Source organism: Empidonax traillii, unplaced genomic scaffold (assembly GCF_003031625.1).
Source record: "Empidonax traillii isolate 1590-97213 ecotype Southwest subspecies unplaced genomic scaffold, ASM303162v1 scaffold101:size1699134, whole genome shotgun sequence".
Taxonomy (NCBI): domain Eukaryota; kingdom Metazoa; phylum Chordata; class Aves; order Passeriformes; family Tyrannidae; genus Empidonax; species Empidonax traillii.
In genome coordinates this window covers 1,008,220-1,027,758 of record NW_020955294.1, presented here as the reverse complement: position 1 = coordinate 1,027,758, position 19,539 = coordinate 1,008,220, and the positions used below count along the sequence as shown (strand labels likewise).

Sequence of the window (19,539 nt, the reverse complement as noted above, 5' to 3'; positions counted from 1 at the left end):
GAAGCGTGGCATGGGTCTTCCACACCCTTGGAAAGCTGTGTCTGATCTGTACCATGGGATGAGCCTGGGAATAAATGTGCTTCCTCTCCTTTCACCTGCTTTAGCTCAGCGTTTTGGGCTTGGAGAAGGGAATTAGTCACTCCTGGCAGCACCTTGTGGGGAGCTCACGGCAGGACTGAGGCTCCAGAGGGGAAAGCAGAGCAGGGTGACACAGGGGGGTGTCCCTGACCCTGAGGGTGCACGGGAGGTCGTGCCTGGTGTCACAGGCAGGTCCCCCCTGCCAGGGAGAGGCTCACAGATGCAGACAGAGGTTTGGGACTGTTTGGACTGATGGATTATGGAGGCTTTCGCCCTGATGCTGTTCCAGCTCTCTCTCTGAGTGCTCCTGGGGCAGTTGGCAGCAGGAGCGCTGGTTGCAAAGCCGAGAGCGGAGGAGCGTGTTGGGCTTTAACCGGGATTAGCGAGTGGCTCAAGGCCCGTTTGGGGAGGCAAAGCTTCCGACATCGGAGATGAGGTTCAGGAGCTGGACTTGGAAAATCTCTTCCCGATACTTGCAGGCCGATGGAGGCCTGGCTTGCTGCCATCTGTTCCCTGCACATCCTGTGTTAAACACTGTCAATATGAGATTATGTTCCAATTACGGTACCAGACTGACTGGTTTAACTCCTACCAGGAATCTGTTTTCCTTTATTACTATGCACTAACTCTGTGACTGATGTACCAGACACCAAAAGAGATGGTCTCTGCCCAGAGGGCTTTGTCTGACAGGAACACGCCGGGAGAAGACGGAGCGCGGCAGAAAATGCAGATGAATGAGTAACCGGGTTGAGATTCTCTTTTTAATTTGGGGGTTCTTTGCTTGGTTTTGTCTTTGGCTTGAGTTGTGATATTACTAAATTTGCTCCCTTCAGACGTTGCACAAGAACAGAGACTTCCACAGAAACTCAAACAGGGTTAGGCTTGTGGCTCTTTGAAGTGTGCGTGATGGGGGGTGAGCGCTCAGCACTCACGTGGGAATATTGGAGAGCGGAAAGCAGAGGGAGAGGCACGTCCCAGCTCAGGCAACAACCCCAGCTTGTCCTGGGGAAGTTTAGCCATGTTTAAAATACAGCAGGTGTCTTTCTGTCAGTGCACTCCTTGCTCATCCTCCCTGCTCCTGCAGCAGAGATTGCCTGCATCTGTCTCCTCTGTGCTCCAGCTCTGCTTCTCCCTGCAATAGTTGTCAGGGATATTAGCATTAAATACTTACTGCCTGGCTTAACTAAGGGGTAAGATAGGATTTAATTTGTATGGCTGAAATCCAATTATATAATGGAGCCCCTGGGGGAAGCAGTTATACCTGCTGAATCTCTTGGATGAGTAATTGTGCACAAAGGCTCCTCTCCAGAAGTAGAAACAGATCTGAAATATTTTTTCTTTTCTTTTCTCTCTTTCTTTTTTTTCTGCTGCTGTTACATAATAGGGCTGAGACCCTGAAAAGAAAAGCCAATGACAACCCAATGCAGTAGAAAGAATTAAAGCATTGCCAGGGGAAAACAAGTTATAATCTGATAAAATCAAGGATCTAACAGGAAGTCTGCAGCAGCATTAGCTTGGAGGAGCCAAAAGGCAGGGCAGCCAAAGGAAGCTTACTCATCTTTTTGGAAAACAGCACAGAGGCTTTGCTGTCTAACTTTTCCCCCCATTTCTGCCACGAACAGAGAAAGGGAATCCTCTACTTGCTTTTGTCAAAGCTTGGGAGGTGGGTAGGTATGAAAAAAGAAAAGCTGAGCAGCCAACTAATTCAGATACGCTTGAAAAATGCTGCACTTAACTACCTTTGAAAATCCCTGCTGCTTATCCTGCATGTCATCTGCATCCTGATAAGCATCAGAACCATAGGTGATGATGAGCAGGACAGGAACAAAAGCGTGATGAGGTTCCCAGCGAGGTTTCTGAAAGCAGGCGAGCTTGTAAGGCATTAATCTCTGGGATAGTATTGGGGCTTGACAACTCTCCCATCTGATATCTCCAGCAGCTCCAAATCCCACAAAGGAACGCGCTCAGGGCTCTGGATGGGACCGGAGGCACCGGCGCGTTGTGCTTGCGCAAGCGTTCCCGGGGGTCAGGGTGCCGGATTCAACTCTATTTTTAACCACAGAGAGCAAACTTTTATTCTTTTCTAACGAGTTCTGAGTGGAAAAATAAATTTCTCCATTCTCTTTGATTCCCTGGCTACAGGAAGATAAAACTGCTTCCTGCCAAGCCAAGGGAAGTCCAGTGGCCCAGGCTGAGGACAGACCTGGCTGGTCAGAGATTCCCAACCCCTCCTTCAGCCTCGCTGCCTGGGCAGGGATTTTAATTCCTTTAAAACACGTCTGAAGCCCAGCGGGTGCAGCACAGGCTCCCACGAGGACGGTTCCTGTTCCCAGACTCGCAGCTCCACCCAGTGGCTCTTTTTTGGCAGGATAAAACCCACCGTGTCAGAAGCTTTAAAAAACCTGTTGAGGTCAACGCTGACACGCCGGGGCGATGCCCCGGCGATGCGCACCAGGGATTGAGGGTGGGTTTCTTCATCAAATTCTGAAAGAGCTGTCAGCTACCGCTTGAATAATGGCGAAAAAACTGCAGAGAGACTTTCAGCGAAAATAGAAAGCCCAGAAATTTTATCACTCCCTTAAACACCACCCGTCACAAATGGTAGGGGGAGAAAACAGTAGGGAGCTGCTCACTTACACACTTCAGCCTTTCAGATTCCCTACGAGCAGATTGCAACAGTTTTGCCCAAATTTATTTGTTACATGGAGTTAGTAACGAATTACCAGAGCGACTGATTTCTGATTTGCCAGCTCATTTTGAATAAAAGCGAACGTGAGAGTGAGTTTCAGCAAATGTAAGCTGGCAGCTCACACTGTATTGCTCCACCTTCCTTCCTGAGTAATTACAGGGACTAACAGGAAGCAAATTTTGGTCATTTCTCTCAAGGATGCCGTGCTGAAACTTGCTTTTTCCAGGAGTATTGGGGTGCTTGTAATTAAAATAAGCTTTGATTTGTGCACGTGCACACTTTTACTCCAGGAACACTTGGGATGGGTATGTATTCGCTGAACACAGAAGTGTGATACCAACAGAGTTAATTTTAGATTTGAACCAGTATTGTAAAAATACCCCATTCCTCCAAGCTCGAGTGAAAACCGAAATCTCAGTTGTGCATAATGCAGATTTATCAACCTCTCCGTATGTCTTAAAAATAGAGAAGCTGATAAACTGATGGAAACCACAGTTTTGCTGTGAATTTTCTGGAAGTGCCTGCCCCATCTGTGTTAGGAAAATATCATCTGTGAAATGCTGCTCCCAGATGGACTGTGTAGCTGCAGTGCCACGGAATGGGTTGCAGTGACCTCTCCCTCTCGAAGTTCAAACGTTATTTAGCATAAATTCAGCCCCTCAGGCCTTCACTTGAAGTTGCTGTTTGCCAGCACAGCTTTAATCTGCTTTGCTTTGCTTTGCTTTGCTTTGCTGCTGGAGTGCTGGGACCTTAGAATGTATGAACCCCACCTTTGAGCTTGTGGGCATCAGTTCTCCAGCCACACAATAGGGGTGAAGTAAGTCAGCCTGTACATTGTGAGCACAAGAGGTTTTATTTTTATGAGGGTAGTATTTCTAAGCAGATGTAATATTCTGCATGTCAAAAATAACAGGAAGCATCTTGCAAAAGGTAGTTCTGGAAAAGAGATTTTTTTTTTTTTTCCTCTTTATTAAAGCCTAAAACAGAGCAAGAACTTGCTGGGTTTTCCTTGCCTTCTTAAAAAGTATCACTTTTCATACAAGAAAAAAGTATGCTTTTTATACAAAAGAATACCCTTTAGTGTATGAGGCAGTTGTCTGAGGCCATGGCTCCTTAGGCTGTGGAACAAAACTGGTTGTCTAATTTAACCAAAAAAGGTGTTTTTTGGGGCATCCTCTCTCATCTGAGCCTGTCTGTCCTGTTCCCAGTGGTGACCCCATGCCGTGGTGGTCTGTGGGAGGGACTGAGGCCAGCAAGCCCCACGTGGCTGCAAGAGGAAGCTTTCAAATGCACCCTGGTGTTCCCCAGCACACAAAAGAGCTGAGATTTTGGCATGACAAGTGTAATACGCATTTGCAGCCTCAGAGTTCTGCTCCTTCTCTGCCTCTGCCCCAGCATTTCTGTGTTTGCAAAGGTCCTGCCAGAGATCTGTGTGTGCTGTGAAGCTGGGATTGGAACCTCTTGGCGTGACAAGTGGTCTCCTCCCCCCACAAGTGGTGTTCAGTTCTTCTTCCCGTGAAACTTGGGGTGTTGCAGGTTCCCCACAGCTTCTTTCAGCCACTGGGCAGTTCTGAGCCTGCTCTGGTCCCAGGTGAACAGGGGTCTGTACCCAAAATGCCTGGAGGCTTTGTCTGTCTCGTAGGAGAAAGTGGTGACGATTGTGTTCAGCAAGGGCAGGTTCAGGAAGGGCTGTGGCTCCCAGAAGGGCAACAAGATGGCCCTGATTATCCTGTGCAGTTGTATCATTAACCACATCTTCCAGTAGGGGATGTGTGAGCCCAGTCTCACCGAGGGGTCTGCAGTGGACAGCAGCTGGTGCCTGACCAGGAAACCCTTCCTGGTTGGAGTGTCATCATAGCAGTAGTACACTTGTCCTGCCAGTAAGCCTGGTTTCAGCTGCAGGTTCCTTGCTGCAAGGACGTGCATCCATGCAACGTTCCCTGGGGAAAGAAGAGGAGGAAGAGAAACAGATATTCAGGAGGAGCTAAAGTTCCCTGTTTACTGCAGAATGAGTCCATTGGATCTGCCAGCTTCAGTGCTGGGAAGCAGGGAAGCACTCGTGGGGTGCTCGGCTGCATTGTAGAGAGACTGAGGAGTTAATCCAGGCCTCCAAGATCCTTTAAACCTTTGGTCTCCCCTTTGAGCTGGACAATTAATGTGCCTCGTGATCCTGGTTCATGTGAAGGGAAAGGGCAGTGTTTTGTAGTGAGAGGAGGATGAATGGGAGGCAGTGCTCGAGGGTTTTATTCCTGGCTCTGCTGTGAGCCTTTGAAGAAGTCACTTGATTTATCTGGGCCTGATTCTTCCCTGAAAGCATTTCCAAAATACTGTTATCTGCACTTTTGGAATAAGACATCTGAGGGTGCTGCACGGAAATGACTGAAGCCCTGCCTGATTTAATGGTGAGTTGTACTCCCGTGAAAGGCATTCAGCACCAGGACAAACTCTTCCTGTAGGCTTTGTGAGCAGTTCCTCGTGCTTGCTAAAATCATTTATGTACCACAGGCCTTTCTGTAAGGAATTTGACAAGTGGTGGTAGGATGATTTCTTCTAATGAAGAAGAAATTAAGCATCTTTTCAAAGCAAAAACATTTTGAAAATTGTCATAGTTCTGGTAATATTACCTGAGTTTCTCTCTCCGCCCCCCCATATATCCCCTAAAACATTTACCAAGGGAAAAAAAAGAAAGACAACCCTTCAGAAAACAGTTGTAGCAAAAGCAGCTGCCTGAAAAATTCTTTAGCCAGTCTAAGTTTTGTGGTCATAAGAACATTTGTGCTCCTTCCCCACATTCATCTCTCTGTCTTGGAAGATTATGGTTAAGGTGATGTGTGACTAAAGCAGGCCAAGAGCCCAGCCCCTCACCCACGTAGGTGTGGTTCCCCTCCGAGTCCTCTGGCTCCAGGTAGTTCAGGACACCACCCCTGGCCTTGGCCCCCCAGTAGAGCTCCTGCAGAAACGTGGCCTTCTCCCCATACACGGTGTTTGCACGGATGACGCACGTGGTGAGTTCACCACCACAGCTCAGCTGGAAGATCAGGGAGGGATGTCAGTGAGGGGTGCACTCAGGGAGGAAATTCCTCCACAGAGGGTTTACCAGAGAAACCCGAAACCTGGGAATATTGGCTGATGTTTGTGGAAGTGCTCTGGATATTTGGGACGTGGTTTGGGTGCCTAAAAATGCAAGGAGGTGCCTGGTTTGATTCTATTTATTTTTCATAGCTCACCTGCACCCACGTACTCCCTGAGAGGGGCTGGATGGAGGGTGCTGGTGGCAGGAACTCTTCTGCAGTTGTGATGTATAAATGAGTTTTTGCAACAGCTAAAATCAGGTACCAGAGGAAACCAACCAGGCTGAGAGGCCTCAAACTGTAACAGGAAGGGAGATGCTCTAGGCAGTGATTTAGGACCCAGGTCTCATTTTACATTCTGCTTTGCTCCCTGGAAGAACTCATCTGCCTGCTGACTGCACTGGCACTCTCAAAGACTGGCCAGCTGTGTTAGGTAGGGGGCTGACTCTGGGTACACCAGTATTTTTGATTCTGAGGTCACTCAGACATGCCTGGAAATTATACTTTCATGCAGTATGAACTAGGGGAACCTGGTTTCTTCAGCCCTGGTTTAGCACAGCTCTTTCCAAAGTCACACTCCTGCTGGAGCTAAAGCACGGGCTGAAAGGGAAACATCCTTTGATCCTGCCAGAGTTTGGCAGCTTCCTGCTGATGTGGGAATACTGGGCTTTGGGAAGCTTGGGACATCGTGGTTTGTGCGTCAAGTCAAGGCAGCAGTTGGATACACACTCAGACAGGAGCTGTGGGGTCTTTTTTACCAACTCCCTCCTTTCCCCCATGCTGTGCTGTAATTTCAGAGGTGCTGGAATTCCATTGGATTCGGTACCTTTTTTCCATTGGCTTCAAGTACGAGTTTTTCTGCCATGGCTTTTGTCTTCCCATAAGGCAGCTCCACTTCCCCACTGTACTCAGTGTCCTCATTCCCTCTGGAACAGATTGGGATAGACAGTGAGTGACCACAGGGTCTGGAGGGGTCTGTCACAGCAGGATTTCCTCTGCTCCCCAGGGAGTTGTGGGAATCTGAGGTCCCTGCTGCAGTCTGGGAGAAACAAGGCCCCAAGAAACACCAGGTGGTTCGTGGTGTTCACGTCCAGGTTTGCAGAGGGCAGTGGTTTGGTTTCTGAGAGCTGCATTTGGTTTTGTCCAAGAGTGCGATGGAAGCAAATAATATCCCAGCGGGCCAATTAGGAGGCAGTGGAGTTACATTGTTTAGCCACTCGCAGAAGCTGAACAAGGTGAAAAGAGCACAGGAAGATGGAAGGCAGGAAAAATGAGAGCAATCCTACTTCATTTTTTCATTAGAGGCAGAGAAAAGCCTCTTGTGAGCCATAAACTAAAAGGAGAAGCTACTGCTTAATTTTCTCACAGAGTTGATTAAAGTTGGGAGGCATTTGCTGGGGATGTGATAGGGCTGCTGGTGACCTGAAAGACTTGCAATCAGCAGGTTTGTGCTGGGATTGTTCCTTCATCTCCCCTAACAAATTAAGTTTGAGGGGAAGGCAAAGCAATGACCCACAATTAAGGACAAGCAGGGCTCCAGCCATGCTGGGGACACTGGGTTGTGGCTGTGGAAGACAACCTGCTCCCCAGCCTCCTCCCTCACAGCTGCAGAGGGGAAACCCATGGGATCTAAAGTGTCACTGGCCTCTCAGGGCCTGAAATAATTCCAAGGAGAAACAAGCTCTGTTCCTCACCAGGGTGCAGGTGTTTTGTCCCAGTGGCTCTAGATCAGATTAGTTCTTCGCTGATTTGGACTTGGTTAAGCAAATCCAGAGGGCTCTGGAGGAGCTGGGGAGTGAAGAAACCTTGTTTGAAGCATTGGGGGGCCCATCCATGAATACCAGTGGGCAGCTGCTCCCCTGCTGCCATGACTAGCATGGATCAGCTCCCTCTCCCTCTGTGTGCTGCAGGAGACTTTCTTCAGGTCTTTAAAATTAATTTACTCTATATTTTGCTCTCCAAGAGAAATCCACTGCAGGCAAGCCCTGGACTCTGCCAGGCATGGGGCACCCCATGCAGGGCAGTGAGGAATTATCCTGCTCCTTTGGCAGATGGGGCTTGGATGCGCCTCTTGGAAGGGTTAAGTGGCCTGTGTGGAGTTGGCACAGCAGATCTGCACCAGAGGTGTTTCTGTCACACACAGGGCCCCGGGAGGGCCAGCTCTCACTCAGGCTCCCTGTCTGACCTTGGGCAACATGCTTTCCCTTTTCCCTGCTCAGATCTCCACGTGGGAAACGTGGGTGATGCTGTTGCCTTGCTCCTGCCTGTTCAGCAGTGTGTTGTGTGCCAGATATCCCAGCTGAGATCAGGGGCTTCCTGTGCTGCAGCAACAGAAATAAATGAGGAGAGTCAGAGATGGAGCCTCCTCGCACACCCCGGGCTTTTATCACAAACCCCTCCTCCCTTTCCCCGTGTTTTCAGGTGATGAGCAAGAGACAAACCGAAAAACAAGCAAGACAAAAGATGGATTGAGCAAGGTTTGTTGCAAGCCCGGGAGAGGCCCAAGACAATTGGGGAGGGAGGGGTGTATTTAGAAGTTCTAGTTTTAATTGCTTTCTCTTTTTTTTTCAATCCAATTTTTTTTTCCCCCTCGCCTTGCAAAGCTTTTAAAAAAGCAGCAGCTCCACAAAAGGGGCGAACCAAACCTGCTGTTCCCGGGCTGCGGCGCTCCACTCGTGTGCCCTCCCCCTCCCCTCTGAAGCTCGGGAGTAACAAAGAGCTCAGCATAATGCTCCGGCTTTTCGAAACGATCAGAGATAACGGAACGCTAATCAGAGCGGAGCAGCGTTGTCAGAAGGGATCTCAGCCGTGCCTGTCTCGGGGGGGATCGAGACTGACAGAGGCATTTTCTATTATTGTCGGATGCTGAGGTGTGAGCATTATCCCCGCACCCATCACCCCGGCCACAGGCTCGTCGTGCTTTGTCTGTGTCAACTCCCGAGCACGGAAAAGGGAGTTAAATAAATTATAGGAGGAATGATGGAGAAGGGGGACAGAGAAAAAAAAAAAGGGGGAAAGGCAGGCGGGATCGTGGACTGTGAGGGAGAGGGTGGAACAGGTTGGGTGGGGATGGGGGAGATGGGAAGAGGAGGAAGGGGAAAGATGCTTTCAGAGTGGAAAACAGGGTGATATTTCACTGCCTTCCAGCCACCCCTGGGCTCCCTGTTGAGGCAGAGGGTGTAAGTTTTGGCTGAGGGGGTTGACCCTTCTCTCACTGTGTAATTCCCTTAGTTTAGAATCAAAATCACCAGAGAGGGAAGACCACCCTCTTGAGCTTCCTGCCAGCTCAATGGGAGACCCTGAGTGTGTTCTGCCGAGTGACTCAGAGGCTCCAGATGTGCTTTTATTTGCATCTGTGGTGGGGAAGGACTGGGCTGTGGTGGGCAGAGGATGTCTGTAACTCCAGCAGCATCAGCCCAGGTGGGCTTTGCCTGCCCCCAATGGTGCCATCATGAGGAGCCAAAGGACTCTGCTCTCAGGCAAGATCTGGGGTTGATTTTTTCAAGACATCTATTCACATCTAGCTCTTAAGTCCTAGGACTAAAATACTGATGAGGATGTGCCTGTATCTACACTCATTTTTCGAAGTGACCTGGATATGCTAATGAACAAATTCCATAGCTTTGCAGTGACACAGAGTCTCTAGGGCTTGTGGTCCCAAGTGGTTTGTTGCTCTCATGTTTGTTTGTTTGTTTGTTTGTTTGTTTGTTTTTTCATAAGCCAGACATTTATTCTACAGATTTGGGTACTTAAACACTTTTCAAAACAACTGGGTTATGCCACAGCTTACTTGTGAGGATGAAATTTAGGCTTGTAGGTCATTTTAAGTTATGTCTTAAGCAGCCTTTTCTAGCTGGGCTCAGATTTCTAGAGCAAGTGACTAAGCCCAGCTGTGTCCAGCCTGGCTGCCTGCAGAGAAAAAGCCCTGACTTAGAGCCAGTTCCCCTTTCACACAAGTTTCCATGGTTTGAGCGTGGCCTGCGTGGCTACAGCCATCCTTGGAACCACCAAGGGCCCTTCCAGTAGTACATATCAGACTGCAGATATCTCTACTTGCCCTCAAATTTAACCTAAAAAAAAAAAAGATTTGCTTTTCCTGGTCTTCAGAAATACCAGCCCTGTTGTCAATGTGCAGGTGCTGCTGACCCAGGACCACCAAAGGTATCCCAGTGCTGAGCCCTGAGCAGGGGTGGCAGCTGATTGTGACAGTCAGGTCTGGAGATCAAAGACCTAAAAGCAGAAAAAAAAAAAAACCTCGGAATTGTAATTTTGACCAGTGTCTTTGTATTGCTGCAAATCCCACCTTTGCCACAGAGGGTTTTTCTGAAGCTCTGCTGCTTCTTCTGGGCCTGTAGGTCAGTCTCATGGGAGCCACACCCAGAGGAGAGGGGTTGAGCACAGGGACCCAAAGCAGTGGCATCCAGGAGTCCAGGAATTAGCCCTCATGAGCTGGTTGCCAGGAAAAAGGACTTTGAAGGGATAGGAGGGCACAATTTACAGGTCAGATTCAGGTAACAGAAGGGTGTCACTGCACCTGAATGCTGCAGGGAACCTTCCCACCAACACATCTGTTCCCCTGAGACCGTGTGGCTGAATTATTTTCTTCTGAGTTAGTGCTACGTGAGATTTGCCCCCCTTTGATAGCAGGAGATGGGTACAGGCTGGTTAACAATTCCCTGAGGAGCTGGGAAGAGGAGGGAGAAGGTGTTGGTAACAGCAGGGAGCGGCAAGGAAGGATTTCCAAGGAAGGGAACCTCAGAGTAGATGGGATGGGGAACACCCATCTTCTTTGTAGCACAGCTAAAATTCCCCATCTGGTCGCAGTTTCATTGCTGTTTGGCTGGAAGTGCAGGGGGATGGAGAAGATTTGCTTTTCCTCACCTGAGCATGGGCTCACACGAGGTGTTGGGTCCCACCGCAGCGACGGAGCTCGTGTGGACAACGTATGGAACGCTCAGGACACGGCAGGCCCTCAGCACGTTCTCAGTACCTGTGGGGCAGGTTGGGAAGGACAAACATCAAGCACCTTGCCTTGATTCCTTGTTGTTCAGGGAGGACAAAAATCAACCCCCTTGGCTTGATTTCTCTCTGCTACTCAAAAGAGGTTTCTGAGATTTCTGGGACGCTGACTTGGAACAGGTCCAGCTTTGTTATGGCTGAAAAGATGCAAAGCCACAGGTCAGGGCTGCAGTTCCTCAGGTGTGTTTGCATGGGAATGGATGGTTTAAAACATGAGAGTAGCAGTTCCATCTACAGCTTTAATGTGGCTTAACCTCTGTGGCCACTGGCCACTGACTTAACCTGGACCTTCTAGTTGCTAACAAAAAGGAAGCTGACAGCTTGGCAGAGCAAAACTCTATGTTTTTCAGCCTTGTTTTGATCTGTGGACAGACTGCTGGATGAATTGCAGCCTTCTGGCAAAAGGATCAGTGTTTTAGTTGCATTTATTTTATATTTATTTATATGATTAGTGTTTTATGTGGCTCCATAGAAGCCCTGCAGGGTGCTACAGGGTGAAACCATTGCAGCAGACCCTTGAAACCTGCAGAATTTTAAATAAGATAGTAGGGGTAGCCCACAAGTCCACATGAAAAACAGCTGAATCCAAAGCATGGTTTGGTTTAAGGGAAGTTGGTCTGGCTGAACATGGGGTTTCATTGTGTGTGGCTTTAATTTGATTGGTTTGGGGTGTTTTGTGGGTTCAGATGACTCTTCCAGGGGTGGGTTTTTGCATTCACTGTGATTTTGATTCAAGCTGGTCTGTTAGAATCTCAGTGACAACAGCATAACCATGGCTGCATTCTGAGGGCCTTCAAATCTGATAAGGCAGATCTTAAAGGCAGCAGCTCGTAGGGTTGGTTTCCAGAAGCCTCCACACTATTTATACTTGGCTAATCAGACTCTGCCCCTGAGCCTCCCTGCAGATCTTGGGTGGGAGGGCTTGTGATTTCTGTTCTCTTTGTTGTGAAAGGCATAATCTGAAATTACCAGGCAAATCCTGAGTTTAGGATAATTTTAGAGGGTGTGAATCCGTGTGAAGTGCTGGTGGAAAAGAATCAATGTACTTCTCCATGAGCCTATCACAATATGTAAAGTTAACTGAGAACCCCTGCTGAGAAACGTCACTGGAAACAGCTGAGTTAAAATCCATTCAGCTTAACAAAAAGCAGATTAAAAAGTCTTTAAGTGACTAGATGGAAAAAAAAAATAATTCTTGTTGAAGAGAATTCTTCAATCTAGTCAACAAGGCTGTAACAGGATTCGGCAGCCAGTGGTTGAAACAGAGGGGAGAATCAAAGCAGAAGATGTAAATTTTGGCCAGAAATGGGAATTAACCACAGCCACACCACCACTCCTCAGCATTGTTATGGCTTGCTGAAAGACATGATAGATAGCCCATTAACTTGCACCCTTAATTGGAGGCAACAAGTCTTTTGGAAAGGATTGGTCCAATTTAGCCACAAATTGTTGGGCTTAAGGCAATAATTGGATGAAATTCTGTGGCCTGAGCTGCGCAGAGGAGCCAGCTAGAGGATTATACACTTGACCTGCTCTGACCCTATTTTTTTTCCATGAAGTCTGCAGCAGGTATCAAATACCATTTTTATTCTTTTATCTGCTAGGATTTTAACAGAAAACCTTAGACTGCTCTCTCACTTTGGGATTTGGAGAAGTCCTAGTGAGAGCAGCAGGTCTGTTTTAGGGAGGTCTATGAGGAGCCATCCGAGGGGAGGCAGAAATGCAGGACAGGCTCCTGCTAAGCCATCCCAAACTGTGCCCCTGAGACACGCTCGGTCACACTGGAAAATCTTTGCCTATGTGGTTTGCTGGGAATGTCACAGACGTCTGGAAGAGGTTGGGTTTGCTGGAGAGGGGAGTTGCCCCGTGTTCACTGCCCTCTCAAAACCTCCCTGGGCTGAAGTGCCTGGCTCACAGCACGCACAGTGAAGAGGAAGGTCTCACAAAGCCATTACAAGGCAGTGGGAAGCCTCAGGCTCTGAATATTCTCAGCGCACACAGAGCACAGCACAGGCTCTTAAAAGCATCTGGTTTTGAAAACAACAACGAGAAGAATTTAGATGTTACCCTTGAATGTAATCAGCAAACAGTAGAAGCCCTCAGCAGTAACCGAGTTTGAGATATACATATAAAAAAAGGAAATTAAATCCCTTCCCTTTGGTTAACGACTGTTTTAGTAGCTAACAGCCTGAGGTGCCCCTGGAATTGCTGCTGTAATAGGGATTTCATTATTTTTATAGCCTGTGCTTATTTCCTGGATTTATGAGCAAATTTTCTTTAAGCAGATCTTGCACCGAACACAAGATCTGTTCTTGGTGGTCGGAAGGACGAGGTGTGGAGCTCTCAGTGACTTGTAGATACATGACAGTTGGGAACTCTGTAATTAAAATAACATCCCTCCCTTCTAGTGGGTGCAGTTTAATGGGTTACAGCCTTGTGCTGGTATATATGGAGTTTGTTTTTTTTTTGTCCTTTGGAAGATCCCGAAACAGGGGTTAACTTTTAGTTGTTGTCCTTGTCACACACTATTTCTCACCACTGTGGGCATGTGGGAAGAACAATCACTTCTTAGGGAAAGTTATACCCTGCACTAGAACAGCTGTATAAGAACTGAGCCCAGAGCTGATGTTTTGAGCTGAGGAGCAGCATGACCTGCCCTGAGCAAGGACAGAGGAGCAAAGGCAGAGACTTCCCCACTGGGAAAAAAAGGTCTTGGGCACCTTTCCCATCTCGTAGCAGAGTGGGGTGTGTGGAATTCAGGGCAGGGATTTCTGAGGGATCCTACACGTGAGCAGCTCAGGGAAGGGTCTGTGGCCCCAGCTGTGGAAGTGTTGTGACACAGAAACCTTCGGTGAGGAACCACCAGGACCAAGTGAGAAGAGGTCGAGGTGACTCCTCACGAACTAAAGCAGGGACAGAACCCACGGGGAGCGCAGAACCCGAGGGGGGGTTTGCCATCGCCCCTCGTGTGCCCGTGCCAAGGGGTGTGAGGAAGGCTGTGCTTAATGCCTTGCTTTCCAGATCTCACCCCCCACGTTGACAGCTCTCATTTCCCAGAAGGGCACCGTGCCTCTGTAGTCCACCAGGGCAGCCGTGTGGATCACCACGTGCACGCCCCGCAGGGCAGCCTCGAGCTCCCCGTAGTCCCGAACGTCGCCTTTCACCACTGTCACACGAGTGGTGCCTGCAGGAAGATAACAGAGCCAGAGATGCAAGGGGGAGGGATAAAAAAAAGTACAAATCAACACCCTGACCCTCCTGCAGAGTGAGGATCCTGCATGGAAAGCTTTGCTGGCGAGGCAGAGCCATCTCCAGCCATGACTGTACCGTTTGATCCCATCACAACAGGGGGAAATCCATCCCTATTTCCCAGCCCCGAGGAGCCAGATCTGCATCTGGGTTGATTCAGCACGAGCAGGGGGCCAGGATAGCTGTGCCTGCCATTGCAAATCCCCGATCTGCGTCCCAGGACAGTGCTGAGGGCAGGAGACACTTGGCCCAGAGTGCAGCTGGTCACAGGGCTGCTCCAGCCCGTGGGGACTGGGGAAGCTGTGCTGGACACTTGCCTTCAACCAGAGGACTTTTAGGGCTTGCTGGGAATAACACCAGGGCAGTTCAAGGGACGTTGTACAGAGCTTTTATTTAAACTGCAAACACTGTAGATGGGAAGGGAAAATAACGTAGCAGGTTTTAAAAGTTTCGTAGGAAATTCCTCTCTTTGAGCCACTCAGAAGGAATTTTTCCCCTATCTCCTTTCTCCCCCTCCTTCTTCCTAAAAATAGCTGTTCCATACATGGCTACTCTTGGCATCTACTACTCATTTTCTGGCTTTGAGACAGTGTTGCACCGTTTCAGTAGGATTTTTCCCTTTTTTCCTTTGGTGTAGTTGGGAACAGGCCAGCAAGGAGCTGGGGTTAGGAGGCCACACTCCCTGGGGATTTGCAATAAGGCAGTCACAGGATTGCTTTGGGAAGGAGAGGTCTCCTCTGCCCTGTGCTGGTGGCTGGCTGGAGAGCCCAGTGCATCCCGGGATCAGGGCAGGGATTTCGGAGGGATCCTACTCGTGAGCAGCTCAGGGAAGGGTCTGTGGCTCCAGCTGTGGAAGTGTGGTGAGATGGAAACCCCCAGTGAGGAACTGCCAGGACGAGGTGGGAAGAGAACTGTCCCTCCTCATGAAGCAAAGGGAGGGACAGAATCCAACACAGCAGCTCTGAATGTTTTCTGAGCAGTGTGGGATGGAGGAGGGAGGAGGCTGGAATTTGACAAAAGGGTCAGGCTGCTTTTTTAATTAACATAGCCAAGATTTGGTGGACTCACTCTTAGGAGTATTAATACTAAACAATATTGATTAATACTGAATATTAATATTAACATTAATTTAGTATTAAAGCACAGATTTACTGCAGTGAGAATAGAGGGGAAAAAGAATGGAGTTGTCCATGTAGCAGAGGTAAAACACTTGCCCAGAGGTCCAGAGTGCAGAGGAGGATGCTCCTGCTGAAAGCTGGATCAGGGTGTCAGCAGACACTTTGGGGGAGTTTTTCTGCTACTCTATGATTTGGAAAAGCCTGGAACCCATCAGGTTGAAGTGTTAAACAGACTTTTTTACATCATTTATCTATCCAGAGCTGTGAAGAGGTGATGGGTGCAACTGCAGCCCTATTGCATCATCAGCTACTTTGGAGAACTTTTGAAGGCACTGGGAAGCTGCAGAAGAGCAAATGAAACACCTGTGCTTAGAAAGGAGGTGAAGAGGAGCCGGGAAATTACAGAACATTTTGATTTCAACCCCAGGAAATTCAGGAGCACACACTGAGACGACACATGTGTGTGAGCACCTGTGGGATAATCAGGAGAACAGAAGGAGCTGACAAGGATTTGTCAAGAACAAATCAAGTCAGATAAACCTCCTTTGTTCTCATGACAAGGTAACAGGCTGCAGGGATATTGTGGAACAGGTTGGTGCCATCTATCTTGATTTTTAGGAGGGCTTTGGAAACTCTGCGTCATTCTCCTGAGCGAGTCAGTAAAACATGGACTAAATGAGCCCCATTAGGGAGAGCACAAAGCCGGTGGGATCACAGTTCCCAGGGAATTGCCAGCTGTGGTAGGTGCCTGCCCTGGGGCTCTCCAGGGCTTAGTGCTGTGTTTGAGTCTCTTTTTATTGTTTTCCTCAAGAATCTGGCAGATTTGTTCATTAAATCAGCAGATAACATCAGACAGGGATTAGGGAATGAGCTGAGTGTAACTCAGAGAGGCTGGGAAAAACAAAAAAAAAAAGGGGGAAATTTGATAGGAACAAAAGAAGCTGTTGGGCTGAGCAGGGAAGAGGCAGCAGGTCTTCATGAAAGGATTCATCTGGGCCAGGGCAGCTCAGGGGCTGTGCCTGTTGGCAGGTCCTGTGGCTGGGAAAAAGGGAATGTTGTAGTGACAGGTAAAGCAGCAGGAGGTATTCCAGGATGGAAGGCACAAATCCATCAGCTTCACACAGCAGGGGGAAGGCCACAACTGGTCTCAGTGCCCTCTTCCAGAAGGGAGCAACACCTGAGGCACTGAGGGAGTGGAGGAGGAAGGAGTGAGTGCACCATTTAGCTGAAAGGAGAAACCAGTATGGAGTGGAAGGAGGTGGTTTTTAGGGGATGAAGATTGTTGTAAAAAGATTACAGTAAAAGTGTAACACCTATTCTCAGGGTGGATGAGAAATGGAGGACTCCAAGTGCAGAGCAGAGTGTACCCACAGCAGTGAGCTGGTGGTGCAGAGATAAATGGGCTGCCTGGGGACAGGACAGGACAGACAAACACCTCGGGGGGAAGGTTGTGGCAGAGCTGCTCTGCCTTGGGGCAGAGGGATGGGGTTGGGGTGGCCCCTCAGGCTGCTCCTGCCTTGTTTGCTGTGGTGTCAGGCCATAGACCTCTCCTGGAGCCTGCATTTTGGCACCTCCCCAAGGTTTAAACAGCTTTTCCTTCAGTTAGGGGTGCTTTTAAGGCAATTGGCTCCCTGAAACCTGGGGAAACCAGTCTGCTGAGTTCATGTGCCAGGGAGGGTTTCTGATAGTGATATTTCCCTGGGAGCCTTAACTTGCTCCAAGTGTGTCTCCTACTGATATCTCCCCACAGATGGGATCTCCCTGATCACTCCTGCCCCTCTCAGAGTAGGCTGAAGGTTTGGGCAGTCAGAGGATTCCCAGCCCACCTTACCCGAGCTGCCTTGGCTTGTTTTGCCTGGGTCTTCCTGAATCCAGTAAAACAGGTTGTTTTTCCCCAACATATCTCGCTGTACTCAACCCTGAATGAAGGCAGCTCTCAGAGTATGATCAAATGGATTAATTTAGTATCTCTGAGAGTGTTTACTGAGACTCACCTCTTCCTTCACATGCACAGTAGGGCTGCTGTGGGTTTCTCCCAGTTATTTCCATAATTTATTTCACAATACCTGCAGCAGGTGCTGAGTTTCTATTCCATTACTGTCAGGACTTTTATTTTTCAGACTTGGTGACTGGTTGGAGCAGTTCAGGAGGATGTTTTTGTGTCCCTTTGCTGTCAGTCAGACTGGTTGAGCAGAAGCAACTGTGCAGCCAAGGTCCCCTGTCACGTACTCAGTGTGCACATTGCTCCTCACAGCTGATCCCTGTGTGGGGCCTTAGATCCTCCTGTGATATCTCTGGAGGGTACAGCCTATGGATCTTTTTTTGCTTTGATTTAGTCCTGTGCTGAAAAACCTTTCAGAGCTGGAAGTTGTTCTTCATCCAGTCTGTTTAACCCCATGCCTGTAACTGTGGCATCTCCAGCATTATTCCATCTGCCATGAAAGGAAGGGTTCTGGCCACCAAATAGATGCTGATGCTCTTTTCTTACCTGTGGTGAGATTTTCTACTTCTCCTTTCACTACTGAGTCAAAAACTCTGACTTCTTTGATGTAGTCTTGTTGAGACAGGAGCTCTACGATCTTCTCCCCAATAAAGCCACATCCTCCTGTCACCAGGTAGACCCAGGTCCCATCCATTTCTGAAGATGTTTCTGAAGATGTTTCTGAGATTGAAGGTGGCTGATGGATCCTGCTGTGCACTGCTGAGCTCTCAGACAGTGTGTTTTCTGAACCAAGTCTAAAGTTTAGCTGTCATGGAACGGTCCTGGCTGAACATTAACCCCATCCAGTTACACATAAATCAGGTTTTCCTTGGCCCAGTCCCACAGAGCTGCCACAGGCCCATCCTGGACCCTCTGGCTCAGCTTTTCCCTTCTCCCCCAGTAGCCCATGATCAGCAGGGCAGCTCTGGGTTGCCTTGGTACATGGCCAGTCTCCAGGCTGAAATCTGGACAGCCCTTTCCCACAGCTGGCCTGTCAGCCGTGGCCCCTGGGAGCTGCACAAAGGCTGGAGGAGTCAGGGCAGCCAGGGCTTGGTGTGAAGCTCCAAAGACCTTGGTGATTTGTGGAGGGGCTGCAGAGCTCAGACCTCTCCAGGGCTGAGCTGGGTCATGCCCAGCACAGGCAGGGGCAGAGGCTTTGTGGTCACTGAGTGTCCCAGGCTGAGGATCTGGTGTGGCTCCCCTGGGTGGGTGCTGCTCTGAGTTGGAATACACACCCCTTCATGTGGATATAGGAGGAGAAAACGAGAAAACTGTCCAGGAGTAAAAGCTCTACCACATCTTTTGGTGAAATATTACAGGAGCTCCTCCTCATCATCAGTACAAGAGGGCCCTGCTGTGTTTTCTCTGCCAGCCTGTGGCTGATACACCTTTCCTTGCTCAGCCAGAGAGGTGTGTTGTTTAGTTTGCCACTGGATTAAAAAAAATGGGATCAGCTTTATCCAAGGGTGCTTGAGTCTGTCCTAAAAGTGGGATGTGGAGTGGAAGACCTGTCCTGTTCTCTCTTTGATGCCAAGCAAAATGTCCTTAAGTCTGGAGCAGTCAGATATTTTTTGATCCATATTTGAACCAACACATCACCATTTTTGGTGAGCTGCTCTTAGAGAGGTAACAATGGTAAATAGGGAAATACAATCTCCCTGATTACATTTCCTTTATACAGTGTAGTCTAAAGTTGCTTTTCTGGCCATGGTGTTGCCTGGGAAGTTTAGGGTGGGTTTGTTCCCGTTTCAGGCTCACTGATTTCCCCACCCCCAGGCTGAAATGAGGCAGCAATTCCAACTGTGTGAGTGGTTGGGGCCATTCTTACCGAGGCATTCGTGCTTGTCTGCCTGTAAAAAGTGAGGTGTGGAGCGACCTGCTGCTGAGAACGTGGTTAATGAAGAGTTAAGGCAGAGAACTCCAAGAGTAGCTGTGTTTTGTTTGTGAATAAATAGTTTTCTTTTAATCAGCTCCTGCTACAAGTTCAGCCTGTTCCCCTCTGCCATTGATTTTCTTGAGCTGCATTAAGTGTTAGGAGGAGTCAGTTCCCCTTGCTGTGATTACAATCAGTGGCCATAATGGCCCAGAGACCAACATGGGCCTGATGCTAATTTGGTGCCTGGCAGACCAGCACAGCCACAAGTGTCCCAAGAAATTAATTTAGCCTTTTATCCAGCAACTCCCGATCTGTACAGTGGTGATTAACAGAACTGCCTTCCCTCAGAGGACTTTTTGCAAGGATAAATATATCGGAGCTGGAGGTGTTAGGACTCAAAAACCAAGATAAATACGCCCTGAGAGACCCAGAGAAGTGCTGCATGGGAATGTTTGGCA

General features: G+C 48.7%; 1 protein-coding gene across 1 annotated transcript; it reads right to left on the bottom strand.

Annotated features, from left to right (window-relative positions):
• Positions 1 to 3,701: 3,701 nt before the first annotated feature.
• On the bottom strand, positions 3,702 to 17,953 carry LOC114056717 (3 beta-hydroxysteroid dehydrogenase type 7-like). The gene is made up of 6 exons (XM_027882140.1): positions 17,713 to 17,953; positions 13,886 to 14,041; positions 10,720 to 10,828; positions 6,665 to 6,764; positions 5,633 to 5,795; positions 3,702 to 4,707 (listed from the first exon to the last, which is right to left on the bottom strand). The coding sequence occupies exons 1-6, from the start codon at positions 17,858 to 17,860 to the stop codon at positions 4,268 to 4,270; spliced, it is 1,116 nt and encodes a 371-aa protein (XP_027737941.1). The 5' UTR covers positions 17,861 to 17,953; the 3' UTR covers positions 3,702 to 4,267.
• Positions 17,954 to 19,539: the final 1,586 nt, after the last annotated feature.